The sequence below is a fragment of the Petaurus breviceps genome, unplaced genomic scaffold (assembly GCF_028583685.1).
Source record: "Petaurus breviceps papuanus isolate PSGF00001 unplaced genomic scaffold, PetGlider_PUasm1.0 91133, whole genome shotgun sequence".
Lineage (NCBI taxonomy): Eukaryota > Metazoa > Chordata > Mammalia > Diprotodontia > Petauridae > Petaurus > Petaurus breviceps.
Window position 1 is genome coordinate 85,697,652 of NW_027187419.1, and position 18,029 is coordinate 85,715,680.

The 18,029-nt window shown below is 37.7% G+C and overlaps 1 protein-coding gene across 1 annotated transcript in view; it reads right to left on the bottom strand.

The window, feature by feature from the left end:
• The window catches only part of PLA2R1 (phospholipase A2 receptor 1), a 163,705-nt gene that overhangs the window by 70,424 nt on the left and 75,252 nt on the right, over window positions 1-18,029 (bottom strand). Inside the window, exons 9-10 of the mRNA XM_069080124.1 lie at window positions 7,280-7,378; window positions 112-224 (exon numbers count right to left, since the gene is read on the bottom strand). Of these exons, the coding sequence (XP_068936225.1) occupies window positions 112-224; window positions 7,280-7,378 (212 nt within the window). The remainder of the gene's footprint in view (window positions 1-111; window positions 225-7,279; window positions 7,379-18,029) is intronic.

The following is an 18,029-nucleotide window of genomic DNA, read 5'->3' on the forward strand; positions in this document are numbered from 1 at the left end:
CTCTCTCTCTCTCTCTCTCTCTCTCTCTCTCTCTCTCTCTCTCTCTCTCTCTCTCTCTCTCTCGCGGCTTGGTGTCGCAGTTGTGTTTCTGTAACAAAAGTATTATTCTACCTGTTGGTAACTGTTCCAAGTGAAGGAGGACAGTAATAGCCACTGGAAGCATGCTCAAAACTTCGACGGATTGTGTCAATTCTGTAACAAAATCCACCATGTCTTTCCCATCCCTTAAAAAAGGAAATATAAAATCAGGGAAGCAACACTGACTTGGTTATCGAGCAAGATCCCTTCTAAACTCAGCTCATTCACAACCTCTTATGACCTCCTTTCCTGTACATACATACCCATTTGCAATTTGTCTCCCAGCTTTTATGTCTGTATCCAGAACAATCTATTATCTTTTAGTTCTTCCTCTATTGATTCACTGTTGTTAACATTATATTTATTTGAGGCATTATCTAGAAACTTACCTAAAACAAATGAAAATGGAGGAACTCACTCCCCACTCCATCTCCCCAAACCCCCCAAAATAAATAAAACGCCACAAAAATGGAAATCAGCTCAAACCTGATCCTTGGGTTGCTTTTTTTGTTTGTTTCCTACCTTGGAAAAGGTTAAGGAGACAGCATAGCAGCCCTTATTTCCACATAATTTCAGTAGTAAGTGGTAACATTCATTTATTTCTCCCCCCATTGCCCTCTCCCCCACCATTACCATCCCCTCATCCCTGCCCAAGAGACTGGAATAAAATCTTTTTACATCTTTTCTTCAGACCTAAAGAACAGTCTATAAGTGATTCTCACAGAGAATTTCAGCTACATGTAAGGTAACAGAGGGGGAAGGGGCAGATGCCTCTCTAATAGAGCTCTTTATTTTTCACTGTTCTATTCTATGATCGCTTGCTATTTTCCCTCCCACAGTAAATATGTGAGGTGGAAAGGATTATTCCCCATATTACAGGTGAAAAAACTAAAGCCCAAGTAGTAGAGGAAATCTGCCAAACTAGTTAATGGCAGAGCAGGGACTAGACACCAGTAGTAATCTTATTCCCTTTGCTGTCGATAGAATGCAAAAAGGTTGAGGGGAGAATTAAAATAGCTGTCCTTTTTGTAGAAAAACGGTGAACTCTGCCCTCCCTCCCCCCAATCAAAATTGATGGCCCCAAGGTGACATGACACAGACTCTGAAATGTGACCCTCCTCTTCAATAGTCCAATGTAGGTGAAATACACTCATTGTTTTTTCAACTGAGGTTTGGGGAATTTTCTTCAATAGAATAAATTCTCTTATGGGTATAGGAATATTCTATGCTTGCCACCCTTTAACCCCTCTTCCCTTTGTACTCTGCCATTACTTATAGTTTTTCTCAGATCATATCTAACACAATTTATAGTCCAATTTGTGGCAAGTGTCTTTGTCTTGTAGTAAATTAGAGAAAACCCAACTCTGGAAATAAGCTATTTCAGTTTGGAACATTATCATTAAGTGAGTCATCTGATTACTTACTCTTTTCATGGCTCTCCATTTCCTGCTCCTGAATCCCCCACTTCCTCCCCCATTGCCACCCCTTTCCCTCACAGCCCAAATCTCTCACACAACAGAGGAAGGGAAGTGAGACCCCATTTGGGTTTATTTAGATGGGCAGGCCAAGGACTTTTGACAATTTGACCTTTTGGACCAAGTATTCCTTTAGCCATTTTTAGATGAGGAGAACCGATAGAGTGCTTAGCTAAATAAAAACAAAACTCAAGAGCTGAGTCAATTTAATAAAAAGGAAAAGGAAAAGAAATAAAAATGATGAAAGCCTGGGGGCTGGTGTCTACCATGGAAACGTGAAGAGGCAGTCTGATCGTCTCTCCTAGTATTCTTTGCATTGTATCATATAGGTAAGTGGTTATTAAATGCTTTTAAATAATAACAAAAAATGTGCAAACAATTATCGATGCCATTCAGGTCACTAAAACTGGTATAGAGGAAAAAAATTTTTAACCTGAATCATCAGAGGGATTTTCTGAATTGACTCAGTAAAGTTTCTGGAAAAGGGATTACATTCAAACAAATGGCTACAAGGATGGGATATATTCAAATTATGTTCATAATAAAAAAAATATATTGGTGAGCTACAAATATATTAGGACATTAAAGCACTGAATATACAAACACTGACAAAACTGATCTGAGGGGAAAGAAGATGGGCAGCAAAATGATCAAACACCAACAGTAGCCATGCAAATTTGAATTCTACTATGGTAGATATGCACTCTCAAAATGGGGAAAAAAATGAAACTAGAAAAATTTGGGGAGGTCCATTATTCCTCAGTAGACAAGGATTGGGTTGCTTAAGTACTTAGTGCTAGTCAGCCCAACAGCTGTATACAATTAGATTAATGTCAGATAAAATGCAGGTATCTTACAGCTAGAGCAGGAAAAAAAAACACCCCATATCATTCTCTGAAACAATAATAGTGCACAAAAGGGAGAAATCTTATTGTCTGTTATGACAAGAATGAAACAACTGGGTTAGAAGGCAAAAATAAAAGACACAATGCCTGGTTTGAGTTTCTGGGCAGTCTGGAGTAGGAAAAAAATTTCCAGCAACTGAAAGATCCGAATCCTGCAATGACTACATTCCTGAAGATCTGTATGTATCAGCTGCTGGTGCAACTACCTGTGTACACATGCATGTGTAACCTCCTTTTCACATGGAGATTCAACCTATGTTAATTTTTAGGATGCGCCTTTACGAGGTCAAACACCCAGATGTTTTCAAATATCTCAAGTGTTTTCTTCAGTGAGATATTTGTTATTACTTATCCACAGCTGCAAAATAATATAAATTTTTCTCCTAGTCCACTGAGTACAGAGTGGAAAGAAACAGAATTAACCAAATATAAACACAAATTTGCTTTTAGATTTGTGATTTTGATCCAGAAATACATGGTGTTATTTCATCTCTCTGAGACTCAGTTTCCTTATCTACAGAATTAACTGCAGAATGAGCTAAACCAGACAACCTCTGAAGCAGCTAGGTGGCCAAGTAGACAGAGGGCTGGATCTGGAGTCACTTAGACTTGAGTTCAAATGTGACCTCAGACACTTACTAGTTGTGTGACCCTGGGCAAGTCACTTAACCTCTGCTGCAGTTTCCTCAGCAGTACAATGAACTGGAGAAGGAAATGGCAAACTACTCCAGTATCTTTGCCAAGAAAACTCTAAATGGGGTCACAAAGAGTCAGACATGATTGGAACAACTGAACAACAACAAAATAATCTCTAGCTATGAGAAATTATTATTAATAACCAACTGGGGAGATTCATAGCTTCCTCCCCCCCCCACCCCCCTGCCCAAAGTCCTTACTTTTAAGTTCGGTTCTTAAGGACATTATGGTGGAACCTATTGTGCTCTGCTTGGGCTTGGGTGGGGTATACATTCTAAGTAAGCTATGGGTGGTCTGGTATAGAGGTACTTTCCCCATCTAAGAGATACTTAGCCCAAATTTCAATATAGACCATCTCCAATCACATTAACCAGTTCTAATTGGATTTTATTGCTGTTTGATGAACTACCTACTGTTTTGAAGGGAATATAAACTGTGAGTCCTGCCTACCATGATGATCTTTGGGCTGAAAGATATTGCCAAATGACCATCTTTTTATTAATAACCTTTTGGCTTTATTAATAAAATGGTTAAATTACTCAGAAACTATTTCTCTTGAACCTTTTAAAATGTCAGATAGCTAAAAAATTCTGACTTTAATCATGCACACATATGCATGATACATAAGCATATGTATGCGTGTGTGTATGTGCATGCGCGCACACGCATGCACACTCGAGCACTCTAGTATATGTATGAGAGGAGAAAAGGCAGATTTTAAAGTAGAATCTAAGCCAAGCTCACAGGTGTGAATATTTACAGGGAGATTACAAAGGGGCAGAAGAACAACAACTTCTATTCATTATTTACAACTTGTATGACTTTGGGAAAGTTGCTTAGCATCTCTCTAGACCATCAGTAAAATGAGGGGGTTGAATACCTGACCTCTAAAAACCCTTCCAGTTCTAAATCTGTGAGCCCTTTTAATAAAATGGTATAAACATTTCCAAAACATAAATGATAAGCATACTTTTTACCCTTGGGAGAGACTATAAATTTGTAGAAATTATAGGAGAATTTGTATACCCCCACCCCCATCCCCCCTCAGCAATCAGAGAGAACAAAGGAAAATGGAAAATGGCTAAGGGGGTTTGGGGATTGTAAGTAAGGTGGATATTAGTGTGTGTAAAGTGGATTTTTGTTATGATTTCTTAGAGTTCAGTTTCCCAGGATCCATAGCCATAACAATCTCTTGTTCCCAGGTATCAGATATGAATTCTCAAGATTATGATTCAAAACATCTCCACCACTTTTACGCAGCATTATATAATGATAAATAATATAAACATTTGTACTTAAATTGTAAACACCTACTATGACTGTGCAGTGAGATACAGGGATGAGGTGACGTAAACTTGTGAGGCTATTACTGGCAATATGCCTTCTTTGTCTGTTGCCCTATAAAGTAGGTGGGCACTGGTCAAGTAGTGGGGAACCCTTAGGGTTGAATGTGCAAGCTGGACTTCTGTGTGTGCCTTGATTGGCCCCCATCAAGGCTTGGGGGAGGGGGAATCTGTGCTTGCCTCAACCGGTCCCCATTGAGGCTTGAGGGGATTTAGGGAGATGTACAAGCTGTGCCTGTGTCGATTGACCCCATTTAGATTTAGGGGTAGTTGCCCTGGTTTCTTGCCAGCCCCTATGAGAAGGGTGAATAGGTAATACCATAGGAATTGTGCTTCCATTATCAGAAACCCCTGTGAGAAAAATAGACTAGAATAAAGTAAGATTATTAACCCCTTTGAAGCTGTCTTAGTCTCTTTCCTGTATGACCAGATCAAGAATGACCCTGTTCTAGCAGCCATCCTGTGTGCTAGTGTTATTTGTCTTACAGGGATATAATGTGTGGCCATGGAATAGAGAGAAACAAACTGACTTGTAGATATGTCCAGTCCTTGAACCTGACTGCATTAGTACCACGAGCCAAGTAGTTACAGCTAGACTTGGCAAAAGGAGCAAAATAGGTCAAATGTATCTATTAGGAAGAAAACCTGTATTTGACAACATTTAATAAAGGTAAAGAAATCTATATCCATAAGATTCAGAAATCTGATTTTTGAAATTGGATTTGTCAGCTCTCACTATTGAACTCAAATCTTGAAACATCTACATTCCTGAAGAACTATCTATATCAGGTGTTGTTATGTAAGTTAAAGAATATATACCAAAAGGATATGAGTGAAGATGGGTATGTTATGAAACATTTCTAACTTAAATTCTCTGTAAGCATGTGTGTGTGTGTATATGTATAGATAGAGATATAATCTGTATCTATATTTTCTTTTTTTTTTCTTTTTGGAGGGGGGAAGGTAGGGTAATTGGGGTTAAGTGACTTGCCCAAGGTCACATGGCTAGTTTTGTGTTAAGTGTCTGAGGCCAGATTTGAACCCAGGTCCTCCTGAATCCAGGGCTGGTACTCTATTCACTGCGCCACCTAGCAGTCCCCTATATCTATATTTTCATCTATAGCTATCTATATTCACATATTTTTCCATATATATGTGTATATATGTATATGTAATGTGTGTGTGTGGCGGGGGGGAGGCTAGGCAGTGTAAACCTTAAGTCAGGAAGATCTGAGCTCAAATTCAGCCTCAGATACTTCCTGGCTGGTCAACTTGACCCTGGTCAAGTTACTTGGCCTTGGTCTTCCTCCATTTCCTCATCTGTAAAATGGGAATGATAATAGTACCAACCTACTAGAGTTGTGAAAATGATGAGATGATATTTGTAAAGTGTTATATAAATGCTTTTTATATTTATATATAAATTTACTTTTATATATAAATGTAAATTACTATTAGTAGTAGTAATAACAATAATTACAACACTCTCTAAGACCATACATTGAAGAGGTGTTGACTTGTGCTCATAGTGGAATTCTTCCTCACTGGAAATTTATTTTTACATGCTAATGAAATTTATGCTTATGGAATAACACATGTAGCCTTATCTATGTTTATGTATTTATGTGTTTACACACATATGTATATTCGTACATGCATTCTATCTATCTCTTAATTCAAATAAAAACAATATCTAAGAGCTGAGACAATTAGAGAAAAAGGAAAAGAAATGAAGATGTTGAAAGTGTATTTGTTGTGGGTCAGTCAGTGTCTCTCCAGGGACAGTGAGGAGGCAAGTTGATTCGATCTGCTGGTGCCCTTTGTATGGCACCACATAAGTAGGCAATCAGCATATGCTCTTCATTACTGATGAAAATGTGGCAGTAATTGTATGTTATTCAAACCCCCAGAACTGCCATAGGGGAAAAATGAATTTCATCAATATAGGGATTACTCAGTGAAGGAACTCCCCCTCTTTCTCCTCCTCTCCCGCCAATACCACTTGACAGCTTATCTCTAACTTAGAGGCTTAGAAAGCTGAAGACTGGAACACTAAGAGACTAGGTGACTTGCTTGCTCCTGGTCACTGCTACCATTCATTTGAGGTCACACTTGAACTCAGATCTTCCTGATTACAGGAAGCCATTATATCATGCCTAGTGTCCCTGATAGTTTGAATTCAGTATCTAAAACACACTTCAATGATTATAATAGCAATAATTTTTCTATCTTATTTTCATTAAAAAAAACCATATAAATAACTTTTTTTTTCTTCCACTTACCAATAGACCATAAATGTTATAAGAATTTCTGGCCTTTGCTTGCTTTATTCTATCCAAACACATTGATTGATGGTCCCCTTATCCTATTTGTGTTTTCTGTAAGTGAAAGGAATGTAAGAGTGTAGGTATAAGGCCTCCCTCCCCTGATCAAAGGAATGCCTCCTTTTCCCTCTGCCATCACACTTGAACTATGAAAACCATGTGTGAGATTAGGCATCATGTAACACTTATTATTTGTACAGATGGGGGAAGAAAATCATTTAGACTTCTGATCTAGAAAGAAACGGAAATTTAGGTCACAAGTGTCGACAAGGCAATGATCCATAAAGACAGCTTTCAAAAAGTTGTAAATCTTTCATGATTTTCTGATTCATTTGTATATTGTTTTTTTAAAATCACATACTCATATAATTAGTTCCTCTTGTAAAAAAAGGATAATAATTTCAAATGACTATGTCTAAAGGTCCTTATGCATAATTTATAAAGTTAAACAGACTTACCTCATGGCAGCCTGATTTAGTTTCAGAAAGGACATGTCCTGTTTTTTTACAAATGTATGGAATTTCTTCTTCACAGTTTTTAACTTTCCACCATCCCTCCTAGACAAAATAAAAATGCAAGATGTATTACTTAACACTTTTATGGTAATAAAACTCCCTTCCAACTCTAATCTATTATTTTATTTATAAAGGCTTTAAGGTTTGCAAAGCATTTTCTTTATAACAACCTTGATAGGTAGTACATGTACAGTCAATCCTCGATTTTCACGGGGGTAATTTTCCTAGAAAATGGCACAAAAGTAAAAAAATGCTAATGTCGATACATTGAACCTATGGGAAATAGGTGGTTGGGTTCCCACAACCATCAAAAACTATAATCATTCACTAGATACTCCTGAAAATATAATTTTCTGCATACAATTTTTTTACAATAAACCATTAATTCTGATAATATACACATTTCTTTTTTTTAAATTTACTTATTTATATTAATTTATATATTATATAACTATATAATATATTAATTTGTTTTATTTATTTTTATTTTTCAAATGCTTTATTTACATCATTAATTTCCATCAGATTTTGAGTTACAAATTTTCTCCCGGTTTTCACCTACCCACCACCCCAGAATAGCAGTCCCACAGGATATCGCCTCCTCCAATCTGCTCTCTCCCATATCTTCTCCCATACCCCCTTAGACTTTTCCAGTAGGGCATGGTTGATCTCTATGCCCCAGTGCTTGTATATCTTCTTTTCCAATTACATGTAAGATAGTATTAATAATAGTATTACGTGTATATATAATTTTAAAACTTTGAATTCCAGATTCATTCCCTTCCTCCCTTGTCACCCACCCTTACTGGGAAGATAAGCAGTTCAGTATAGATTGTACACATGTGGCTAATGCAAAACATTAACATAGTAGATATATTGTAAAAGACTGACTATATTTCCCTCCCTCCTATCCCACCACCCACTTGTTCTATTTTCTACTTTGATCTCGTCCCTTTTCAAAAGTGAGTGCTTCCAATTTCCCTCCCCCCAAGCCTGCCCTCCCTTCCATCATCCCCCTTCTCATCCCCTTCCCCCTACTCTCCTGTAGGGTGAGATACCCTATTTAGTATGTATTTCTTTCCCTCCCCAAGACAAATTCAGTGAAAATAAGGTTGACTCATTCCCTTTTGCCTTCCTATTCTTCCCCTCCATTGTTGCCCTTTTCCTTTGCCTCTTCTTTATGAGATAGTTTACCTCATTATGTCTCTGTAAAGAAACAGAAGGTATGGATCCCTGTTGCTGATGTAACAAGAAAGGGCTGAACAGGGAGGAGCTAATACCACATATAAGGAAAAGCTCCAGCTGGGAGAGTCAGAATTTCTTAGAACAAGCATTGTGGAGGCAGAGCAGCTACTGCCGGGGAAGGAGAGAGAGAGACAATTTCTCTCATCAAGCATCTGGAGGCTGGTTGCTACTGCTGGACTGAAGACTGAACTGTGAATTGTGAAGAACTGAGAAGAGAAATGAGAATTGAGAACTGAGACAATTTCTTGGAGCAAGCTGTGTGGAGGCCGGAGAAAGTGATTTTGATTTTGACAATGGAGCTGGATAAAGTGATTTTGATTTTGAGAATGGAGCTGCAGAAAGTAATTTTGATTCTGAGAACAGAACTTATGGTGGTGGAACTTCTTCAGAGAGCCAGCCAAATGCTTGCTGAGTTTCCGAGAACTAGCCGGAGCTGCTGAGGACTTCTAAGGGTCACCTAGAACTGCCAGAGGAAGCATGACTGTGGTGTAGGTACTTTGTCTGTCTGTTTTGGGTCTATGTTGACTTCACAGGCAGAAAGTAAATTGAGATGATAGTGCTGACCATGTGTGTGAATATTGTTGTACTTCTGCTAAGCTTGATGTGTGTAGATATTGTGGCTCTGTTAAGTTTTCTCTTCCCAGGAATAGAAACTGTGAAGGACTTGAGGTGGACTGGACACTGTGAGCTCCAGTCTAGAGCAGGAACTGCATGGAGAGCTAGACAAAAAATTGGGATCTGTCTGCCTTTGAACTCAGGTGGCAGTTGGTTAGATTTGGGCAGGAGCTGGGACCATGGAAGAGGAACTATGGAAACTGAAAACCTGCCTGCAGTCAAGATGAAAAGACCTCTTCCTGGGTACTGAGTAATGACTGATGAAATTGTAACTTACTTGTGACCTAGGGGTGAATGGCCTTTGTATTTTCCACTACCCCTTAAGAGGGTACTGAGTAGTGACTGATGATATTGTAACTTTATTGCACCCCATGGATGGAGGACTTTGACCTTTATACTTTGTGTCCCTTAAGGAGGCAAGCTTCCTTAAGGATGACTGAATGATTGAGTTACTAAATGATTGTACTTTGTTTAAAACTATGTGACTACTTTGGTGAAAACTATGTGACTATTTTAGTGATAAGTTGTTGAGTTGTGACATAGTGAATGCTGTATATTGATTTTCTGTGAACGTTTTGCTCCGATTTGTTACTGAATAAATAGCGAGTTCACTATACTGTGTAATCAGAACCTTGAAAAGCTGTTGACAACATCAGTCCTCTGGAAAGTTGCTTGTGCTTGGCTTTACAATATGTAAAACCATACTATGCATACTTCTATTTGTCAGTTCTTCCTCTGGAGGCATATAGCACCTTCCTTCATAAGTCCTTTGTAGTTGATTTGAATATTTATAATACTCAAAATAGCTCAGTTGTTCAGTTATTCTTTGAACAATATTGCTGCTGCAGTATACAATGTTTTCTTGGTTCTCTTATTTAGTTCTTCATTATTTCATCAAATCTTTCTATGTTTTTCTAAAATCAACTTGCTCATCATTTCTTACAGCACAGTAGTACCCCATCACAATCATATACCATAACTTGTCCAGTCATTCCCCAAATGATGGGCATCCCCTCAATTTCTAGTTCTTTGCCATCACAAAGAGAGGGGCTATAAATATTTTAGAACAGATAAGTTCTTTTCCTTTTTCCCTAATCACTTTGGGAAATAGTCCTAACAGTGGTATTGCTGGGTCAAAGGGTATACACAGTTTTATTACTCTTTGGGCATGATTACAGATTTCTCTCTAAAATGGTTAAATCAGGGGCAGCTAGGTGGTGTAGTGAATAGAGAGCACTGGCCCTGGAGTCAGGAGGACCTGCGTTGAGACCTGGCCTCAGACACTTAACACAAAAATTAGCTGTGTGACCTCAGGCAAGTTACTTAACCCCAATTGTCCTCCAAAAAGCAGAAAAAATAAGAAATAAAATAAAATAAAATGGTCAAATCAGTCCACAGTTCTATCAGTAGTGTATTAGTGTACCGATTTTTCCACATTCACTTCAACATTTTATATTTCCCCCTTCTATGCTTTTAGGTAATCTGATATGTGTGAGATAATACATTAAAGATGTTTTCATTTGCATTTCTCTAATCAATAATGATTTAGAACATTTTTTCATGTAACTATATGTAGCTTTGATGTCTTTATCCAAAAACTGCCTATTTACATCCTTTGATCATTTATGAATTGGGGAATAACCCATATTCTTATAAATTTGACAAAGTTCTTTATATTTTTGAGATATGACACCTTTATTTGAGAAACTGTCTATAAAATTCCCTTCCCCCCCAACTTTCTACTTTCCTTCTAATCTTGGCTACATTGGTTTTATTTGAGCAAAACTGTTTTAATTTAATGTTATTAAAATTATTTATTTTACACCTCATAGTGCTCTCTATCTCTTGTTTATTCATAAATTCTTCTCCTATTCATAAGTTTGATCAGTAATATGTTCCACATTCTTCTGATTTACTTATGATAAAGATACCCTTATATCTAGGTCATGTATCCATTTTGACCATATCTTGATAAATGGTATAAGTTATTAGTCTATACTTGGTTTCTGCCAGACTGCTTACTAGTTTTCCCAACAATTTTTACCAAGTAGTGAGTTCTTATCCCTAAGGCTTAAATCTTTACATTTGTCAAACACAAGGTTACTATAATAGTTTATTGCTATTTATTATATATCTACTCTGTTCTACTGATCCACCTTTCCATTTCTTAGTACCAGATAGTTTTGATAATTACCATCTTATAATACAGTTTAGTATCTGATACTATTAAACTGTCTTCCTTGACTTTTTTTTTTTTAAAGAAATTGGGGTTAAGTAACTTGCTCAAGGTTACACAGCCAGTTATTTTGTGTGGGTGTTAAGTATCTGAGGCCGGAACAGAACTCAGGTCCTCCTGACTCCAGGGCCGGCACTCTTACTCACTGCACCACCTGGCCTCCCCCTTTACTTTTTTTTATCAATTGTTTTGATATTCTTGACCTTTTGTTCTTCCTAATGAATTTTGTTATCATTTTTTCAATCTCAATAAAATAATATTTTGGTAACTTAATTGGGATAGTATTGAATTACATATATTAATTTAGGAAGAACTGTCATTTTTTTATATTGATTCTGCCTACCCATGAACAATTAATATTTCTCCAATTATTTAAATCTGACCTTATTTGTATAAAAAGTGTTTTGTACAGTGTAACCTTGAGCAAGTTACTTAACCCTGATTGCTTTAAAAAAAAAGTGTTTTGTAATTATGTTCATGTAGTTCCTGGGTTTGTCTGGGTTTGTATACTCCCAGGTATAATATGTCCTTTTCCTAACACAGTAACCATAAAATAAGCCATAAGGAGAAGGGGAAAAGAGAGGCAACACTGAACTGGTGAGGGATGGCAGGGGGTAGTGATAGCAATCTCAGAAGAGCCCAAAGATCAGAAAGGGAAAGTGGCAACCTGCCATCTCTAATCTCCCTTTCAGCTCCATGGTTAAAGAGTTCTTTGATGAAAAGCACATGCCCCAGAGTGAATCACCAGCTTTCCCTGGCCCCCATTAGCAGGAGAGAGGGCCAGGGTGACCATCTCATTTACCCACACACTCAACTGCTTTTGCATTTTTTCAAGTCTCATATTTGAGAGGTTACTTTAGCACTTTCTGCAGCAGATTCACAAACACTTTCTGCAGATATAAGGAATCATTGCTCCCTTAACACTAATCTTGAGACCAACAGTAGCTGCAGACATTTTAGCACAAAGTTTATCTAACATCTTTATTTTTTCACTAAGCCGCATCACTGACATGGTATACTTGGGCTCTGAGCTCAATGCACTATGCTTTGGGGGCATAGTTGCAACACAAAATTTGAATTGTAAAGGCAAACAATGCAAATATGCAACAAATGCATGAAATGCTTTACTCTGCAGCAGTAAGGTGAACAAGCCCAATGAAGATCCTAGTAGGATACCAGTTTCTCCACAAACTTGTGTGCATAGCACCTTTCATTTTTTCCTACTGCACGTGGTCATAAATGTACTGTGGCCAATGGGAAAGTAAAAATGAGGTTACTAAGAAAATCACTTGAATGCTTGAAGTCCCAAAAGTTAAATGTGTGAATACTGAGGATTGACTATTAACTCCGTTTTACAGATGAGGAAAGTATTTCTTTTAACAATTATGTGATTTGGCCATGATCACACATGTAGTACCTAAGTGGTGCCTCCTCTTACATCCAGGTCTCCAGAAAAGCTAACCCCAGTTCAAGGCCCTTTATGGGTCAATACCCACTCAAAAGCCATTGCTCATAGAACCCCACTGATGGGTATTACTTCTACTAGTCAGGCAGAAAACACATTAACTAAAAAAAAAAAAAAGAGAGAGAGAGATTTCATCAAATAGAATTAGCAAATAAATTACCAAAAAAAGATCTCCTTTATGCACAAATGGAATGCACTGTACCACAGACTACCATATTATGACCAAGGATCACACGCAGGAGCCATGCCTCAAGAGGCACATAATGGGAACCTGGGTGATCAAGGCAATTCATATTTTCTCTGGTGCAGGCCTGCCAATGGCCTTTGCAGATATCATTGTGCCGCTCTTAGGTGGATGAATTTTCTCTGCAGGATATTGCATTTATAGGCTCATGTCTCTCCTCTTCCCTGGGGGGGATGTTATTTCAGTTGAGCATTTCTGGTTACCAAATTTTTCTCCATTCCCAACTCCTTGGTTTAAGCTCTTCAGGGTCATCTACTGACCCTTTGTTGACATATATATGTATATGTGTTTGTATACACAGACATATATACATATATTTATATAAATATATAAAGTAATAAAAATAAATGGTAGACTTCTCTAATGTGGGGTGGGGAGAGAGGGAAGGAAACAATCTGAAATTTAAAATGTAACAAACCCAAAAAATAAAATTAAGTTTAAATGACTAGAAACATTTCCCTGAGCAGGGCCAAACAGCAGGTCTTGAGACCATAGATGAGGCTATGAGACTACACTTAGCTAAGGACATCCAGCTAAAGTACTCTAGGCACATAAGTCTATTTTAAGAAATTACCTGTGTCTGGCACTACTTTGAAGACAACTATTATAGAGTTAGAAATTTCCTTTAAACCTCTATTCAGCCCCAATAGGGTAATCCTATGGCCCCCAACCCAATTTGGGGACCATCAAAAAAATAATACCTGGAGCTATGTGGAGACTTCATTAACAATACCCCATCTAATTGATAAGCAAATCAACTTGAGCAAGAAAAAAAAACAAAAAAAGGTAGTTTCACAATCCTTTACTCTCCTGGTTCATATTTCTCCCTTATTATGTATCCAACTACCAGCAATAAATAAAAACAATTTGCCTTTTGTTCTGCATTCTGGCTAAAGAAAATAAAAAACTTTTTGTCTCCTTAAACATAGTTAGAAAGTATCTGAGGCAGAATTTGAACACAAACTCCTAGCTAAGAAGGCATCCTATACACTACAATTCACACCCTCTCAATGATCACATTCTATCAGAGAAGTTGAAAACTAATAATAAATGCCTCTTGTTTAGTCCCTTTCATTCATCTCTGACTCTTTGGGGTTTTCTTGGTGAAAGTACTAGAGTAGTCCGCCATTTTCTTCTCCAGCTCATTTTACAGATGAGGAAACGAGGCAGACAGGATTAAGTGAATTGCCCAGGGTCAAATAGCTGGTATCTGAGGCCAGATTTGAACTCATGAAATTGAGTCTTCCTGATTCCAAACTCAATGCTCTATCTAATGGCTCCTACATGTTCTCCTCCCCTCACTACCTTCTCTGTTACTATAGAAGGTAACATCCTCCTCCAGTTCCTCAGGCTTGCAGCCTAGGTGCCCTAAACGTTTCTACACAGATTGGTATCTCATGTATATTCCCTCTGTAGGAAAGAATTTAGGGAGCTGTCTTATAATAGGAAGACATCTGGCTACAAGCTTGGGATCCCTCTCTAGTGGGTCTGTCTACTGCAGCACTCTGCTCTGAGGGGAAGGATATAAAGTCCCTTTATACAAACCAAAGATAGCAATAGCTCAATCCTGGTTAATTAAGACTAGTGCCTTCCCTCTGAGATTATCTCTGATTTATTTACTGTCTAGTTTGCATGTACATAGTGGTTTACATGCTGTCTCCCCTGTTAGAAAGTGAGTTCCTTGAGAGAAGGGATTGTTTTTGCCTTTCTTGCCATCCTCAACACTTAGCACACTGCAGGCCTAGCACATAATGGGTGCCTGAAAAATTCTTACTGATGGCTTAACTTGACTTAAAGGAGTTGTACTTTCTTTGTCTCTTCCTATTTCCCCTCCCCTTGTGACTGAAAAACTGTGGGCTTGCTTGTGCTAGGGGGCAGGGGAGGAAACCTTTTTCCTCTCCTATCATATGGTTTTATTAGAATTAAAGTACAATTCCTGGGAAAGATAGGTACCTTATGGGATTTCATATTCTTTATAATGAGTATTATTTTGCAAAATCCTTACCGTTATTTGTGGGCTTAACTCCCAATGTATTGGTTGCAAATTTTTTTATTTAACTTATTACTAGGACAAGGTGTTATGACCTACTTTTATAGAATTTCAAATTATATGTACACATAAAAGAATATCTGAACCGTGGTAATCATTTTGATAAACACACTCTAAAATTGGCTTTCTTTACATGCTTTTTTTTTCTTTTTGGAGGGGGAAGGCAGGACAATTGGGGTTAAGTGACTTTCCCAAGGTCACATGGCTAGTAAGTGTTAAGTGTCTGAGGCCACATTTGAACTCAGGTCCTCCTGACTCCAGGGCCGGTGCTCTATTCACTGTGCCACTTAGCTGCCCCTCTTTACACACTTTTGCACCCCTTCTTTGTCACTTTATTTTACAAAAGTGATGAAATGCCTCTTGACTTCACACAATACTAATCCTGAAGAAATTGAGATTAGGGTAGTTTCCCCAAAGGATGATGAGGTTTTTTCCTGGGCGTTGGAATGACAAGTTTGGAAATTAGGGACATATCTCATGTTTTGGTGATAACACTGGTAATTTGGGGGGTGGGAGTGCAAATATTTCTAGATGTTTCTTTCACACAGTATTCCCAATATCCAACTGATTTTTAGGATTAGACAAATTTAAAATAAGAGGATTTAGAGTGAGAAAGGAGAAAACATAAACTCCTTGAAAATAAGGATTATTTCATTCATTTGTATCCCTATTGCTTGGCTCATAGTAAGGCATTTTATAAAGTCTTGTTGAAATAAAAGCATTTAAAAAATGGGACAGAAGAAAGCAAAAAAACTTCAGAAGGAAGCATGAATGCAATAGTAGCTAGCATTTAGAAGTGCTTTAAGGTTTGCAAAGTGCTTTACAAATATTATCTTATCTGATACATGCTTTGGAGGCAGGTTCTATTATAATCCCCATTTTACAGATGAAGAAAATGAGACAGAAAGAGATTAAGGGACTTGCCCAGATCATAAAGCTAATAAGTGTCTGAGGTAGGATCTGAACTCGGGTTTTCCTGACTCCAAGCTCAGCATTACAATCACTATACCACTGAGGATATCTTTGAAAGTAATGTGTTGAATTTATTGAGTACTTACAAAACATAAAAACATCAGCAAAAAACCCAACCCAAGCTATGTAGAAGAGATTCATGGTAATATTCAATCCTCTTTTTACATTTTCTTTTACATATGAAAATGGTTTTGTTCTTTTGTGTTCAATTTCAGAATAAAACACAAAATGAATAATTGTCGACTAACCAACCTTAGGGACAACTAAGTGACACAGTGGGATAGAGTGCCAGGCCTGGAGTCAGGAAGACCTGAGTTCAAGTTCAGCCTTAGACATTTACCAGCTATGTGACCCTGGGCAAGTCACTTAACCCTGTTTGCCTCAGTTTCCTCATATGTAACATGAACTAGAGATGGAAATGGCAAACCACTTCAGTATCTCTGCCAAGAAAACCCCAAATGGAGTCATGAAGAGTTGGACATAATTGAAAATGAATAGACAACAACAAATTGACCTTGGAAATAATATATGTGTCCTTGGACAAGTCTTTAACCTCCCTCAGTGTTCTCACATGTAAAAGAAGTTTGGAAAAGGTGGTCTTAGTGGTGCTTTTTAGCTTTAGATCAATAAGTTTATCAGTTTCATATCAGTATCAGCTGCCAGCTGATACAACCATGATGCAAACTGAGTCCTCTGACCCTAGGTACAGAAGTTATTTGCCTATACCATGATCCAAAATATGAAGAGAATCTACTTTTGGTTTAGCACAAACCACCACTTCTAAATACAAAAATAAACAAGTGGAAGAATTTAATCTAATGCTGACTACTGGAAATCACTGAGTAAGGAAGGTCTAGAGTCAAGTCCTGGCTCTGATGGGCCTCAGTCTCCTCATCTGTAAAATGGAGATAATAATACTTACCTTGTCTACCTCATAGAACTGTCACAGGGGGAATGTTTCATATTCTGTAAAGTCAGAATAATCATGATTTGAGGAAAATAAAACACACATGAATGTAGTGCTTAAAGTTTGCAAAGTTCTCTATTAATGTGAGCTATTGTTGTTCAATCATATCTGACTTTTTGTGCCAGGTTTTTCTTGACAAAGATACTAAGAGTGGTTTGCCTTTTCCTTCTCCAGCTCATTTGACAAATGAGGAACTGAGGTAAATAGGTTAAGTGACCTACCTAGGGTCACACAACTAGTAAGTGCCTAAGGCTGGATTTGAACTCAGAAAGATGGGTCTTCTTTGTCTCCAGGTCTGGCACTCTATCCACTGTGCCATCTAGCTGCCTGAGTTATTAGTATGCACCAACAAAGCCTTTATGCACACTAAGGCTTAAGTATGTAATATCACTTTAGAGCAAGGGGATTTTTCCTGGAGGAATTTCCATCATTTCCATCATTCCAGATGAAATGGTCCATCTACGGATCAGTCAGAATCTTAAAGGAATTCAAAGCTGCAATTAAGAGGAGTCGCCAGCAGGTGGGGGGCTGACTGCTCAGTCTACCCCTGTAGCCTTTACCCTTTATGACAGTCTGTCCACTTCTCAGGCATAAATTTAGTCATCTATGATGACTAAGTAATCTATTAATTATAAAACTACATGTTAATAGAGATAGTTAATTGTTGTGTTTATTCATTTGATAATTACCATTTTGCTAGAAAATGAAGCATGAGTGAGCCCAGTTACACTATTAAAGGAAGAAAACAAATTCATCAAAAACTCAACAGTATGTTTATGGCTTAGTGTTAGGTGCTGGAGGGAGAGGGGCATATAAAAATGAGTAAAAAAAAGTCCTGTCTTCAGGGAGTTTCAGTCTAGTAAGTGAAATAGATGTGCTGGAATGTTTAATAACAGGAT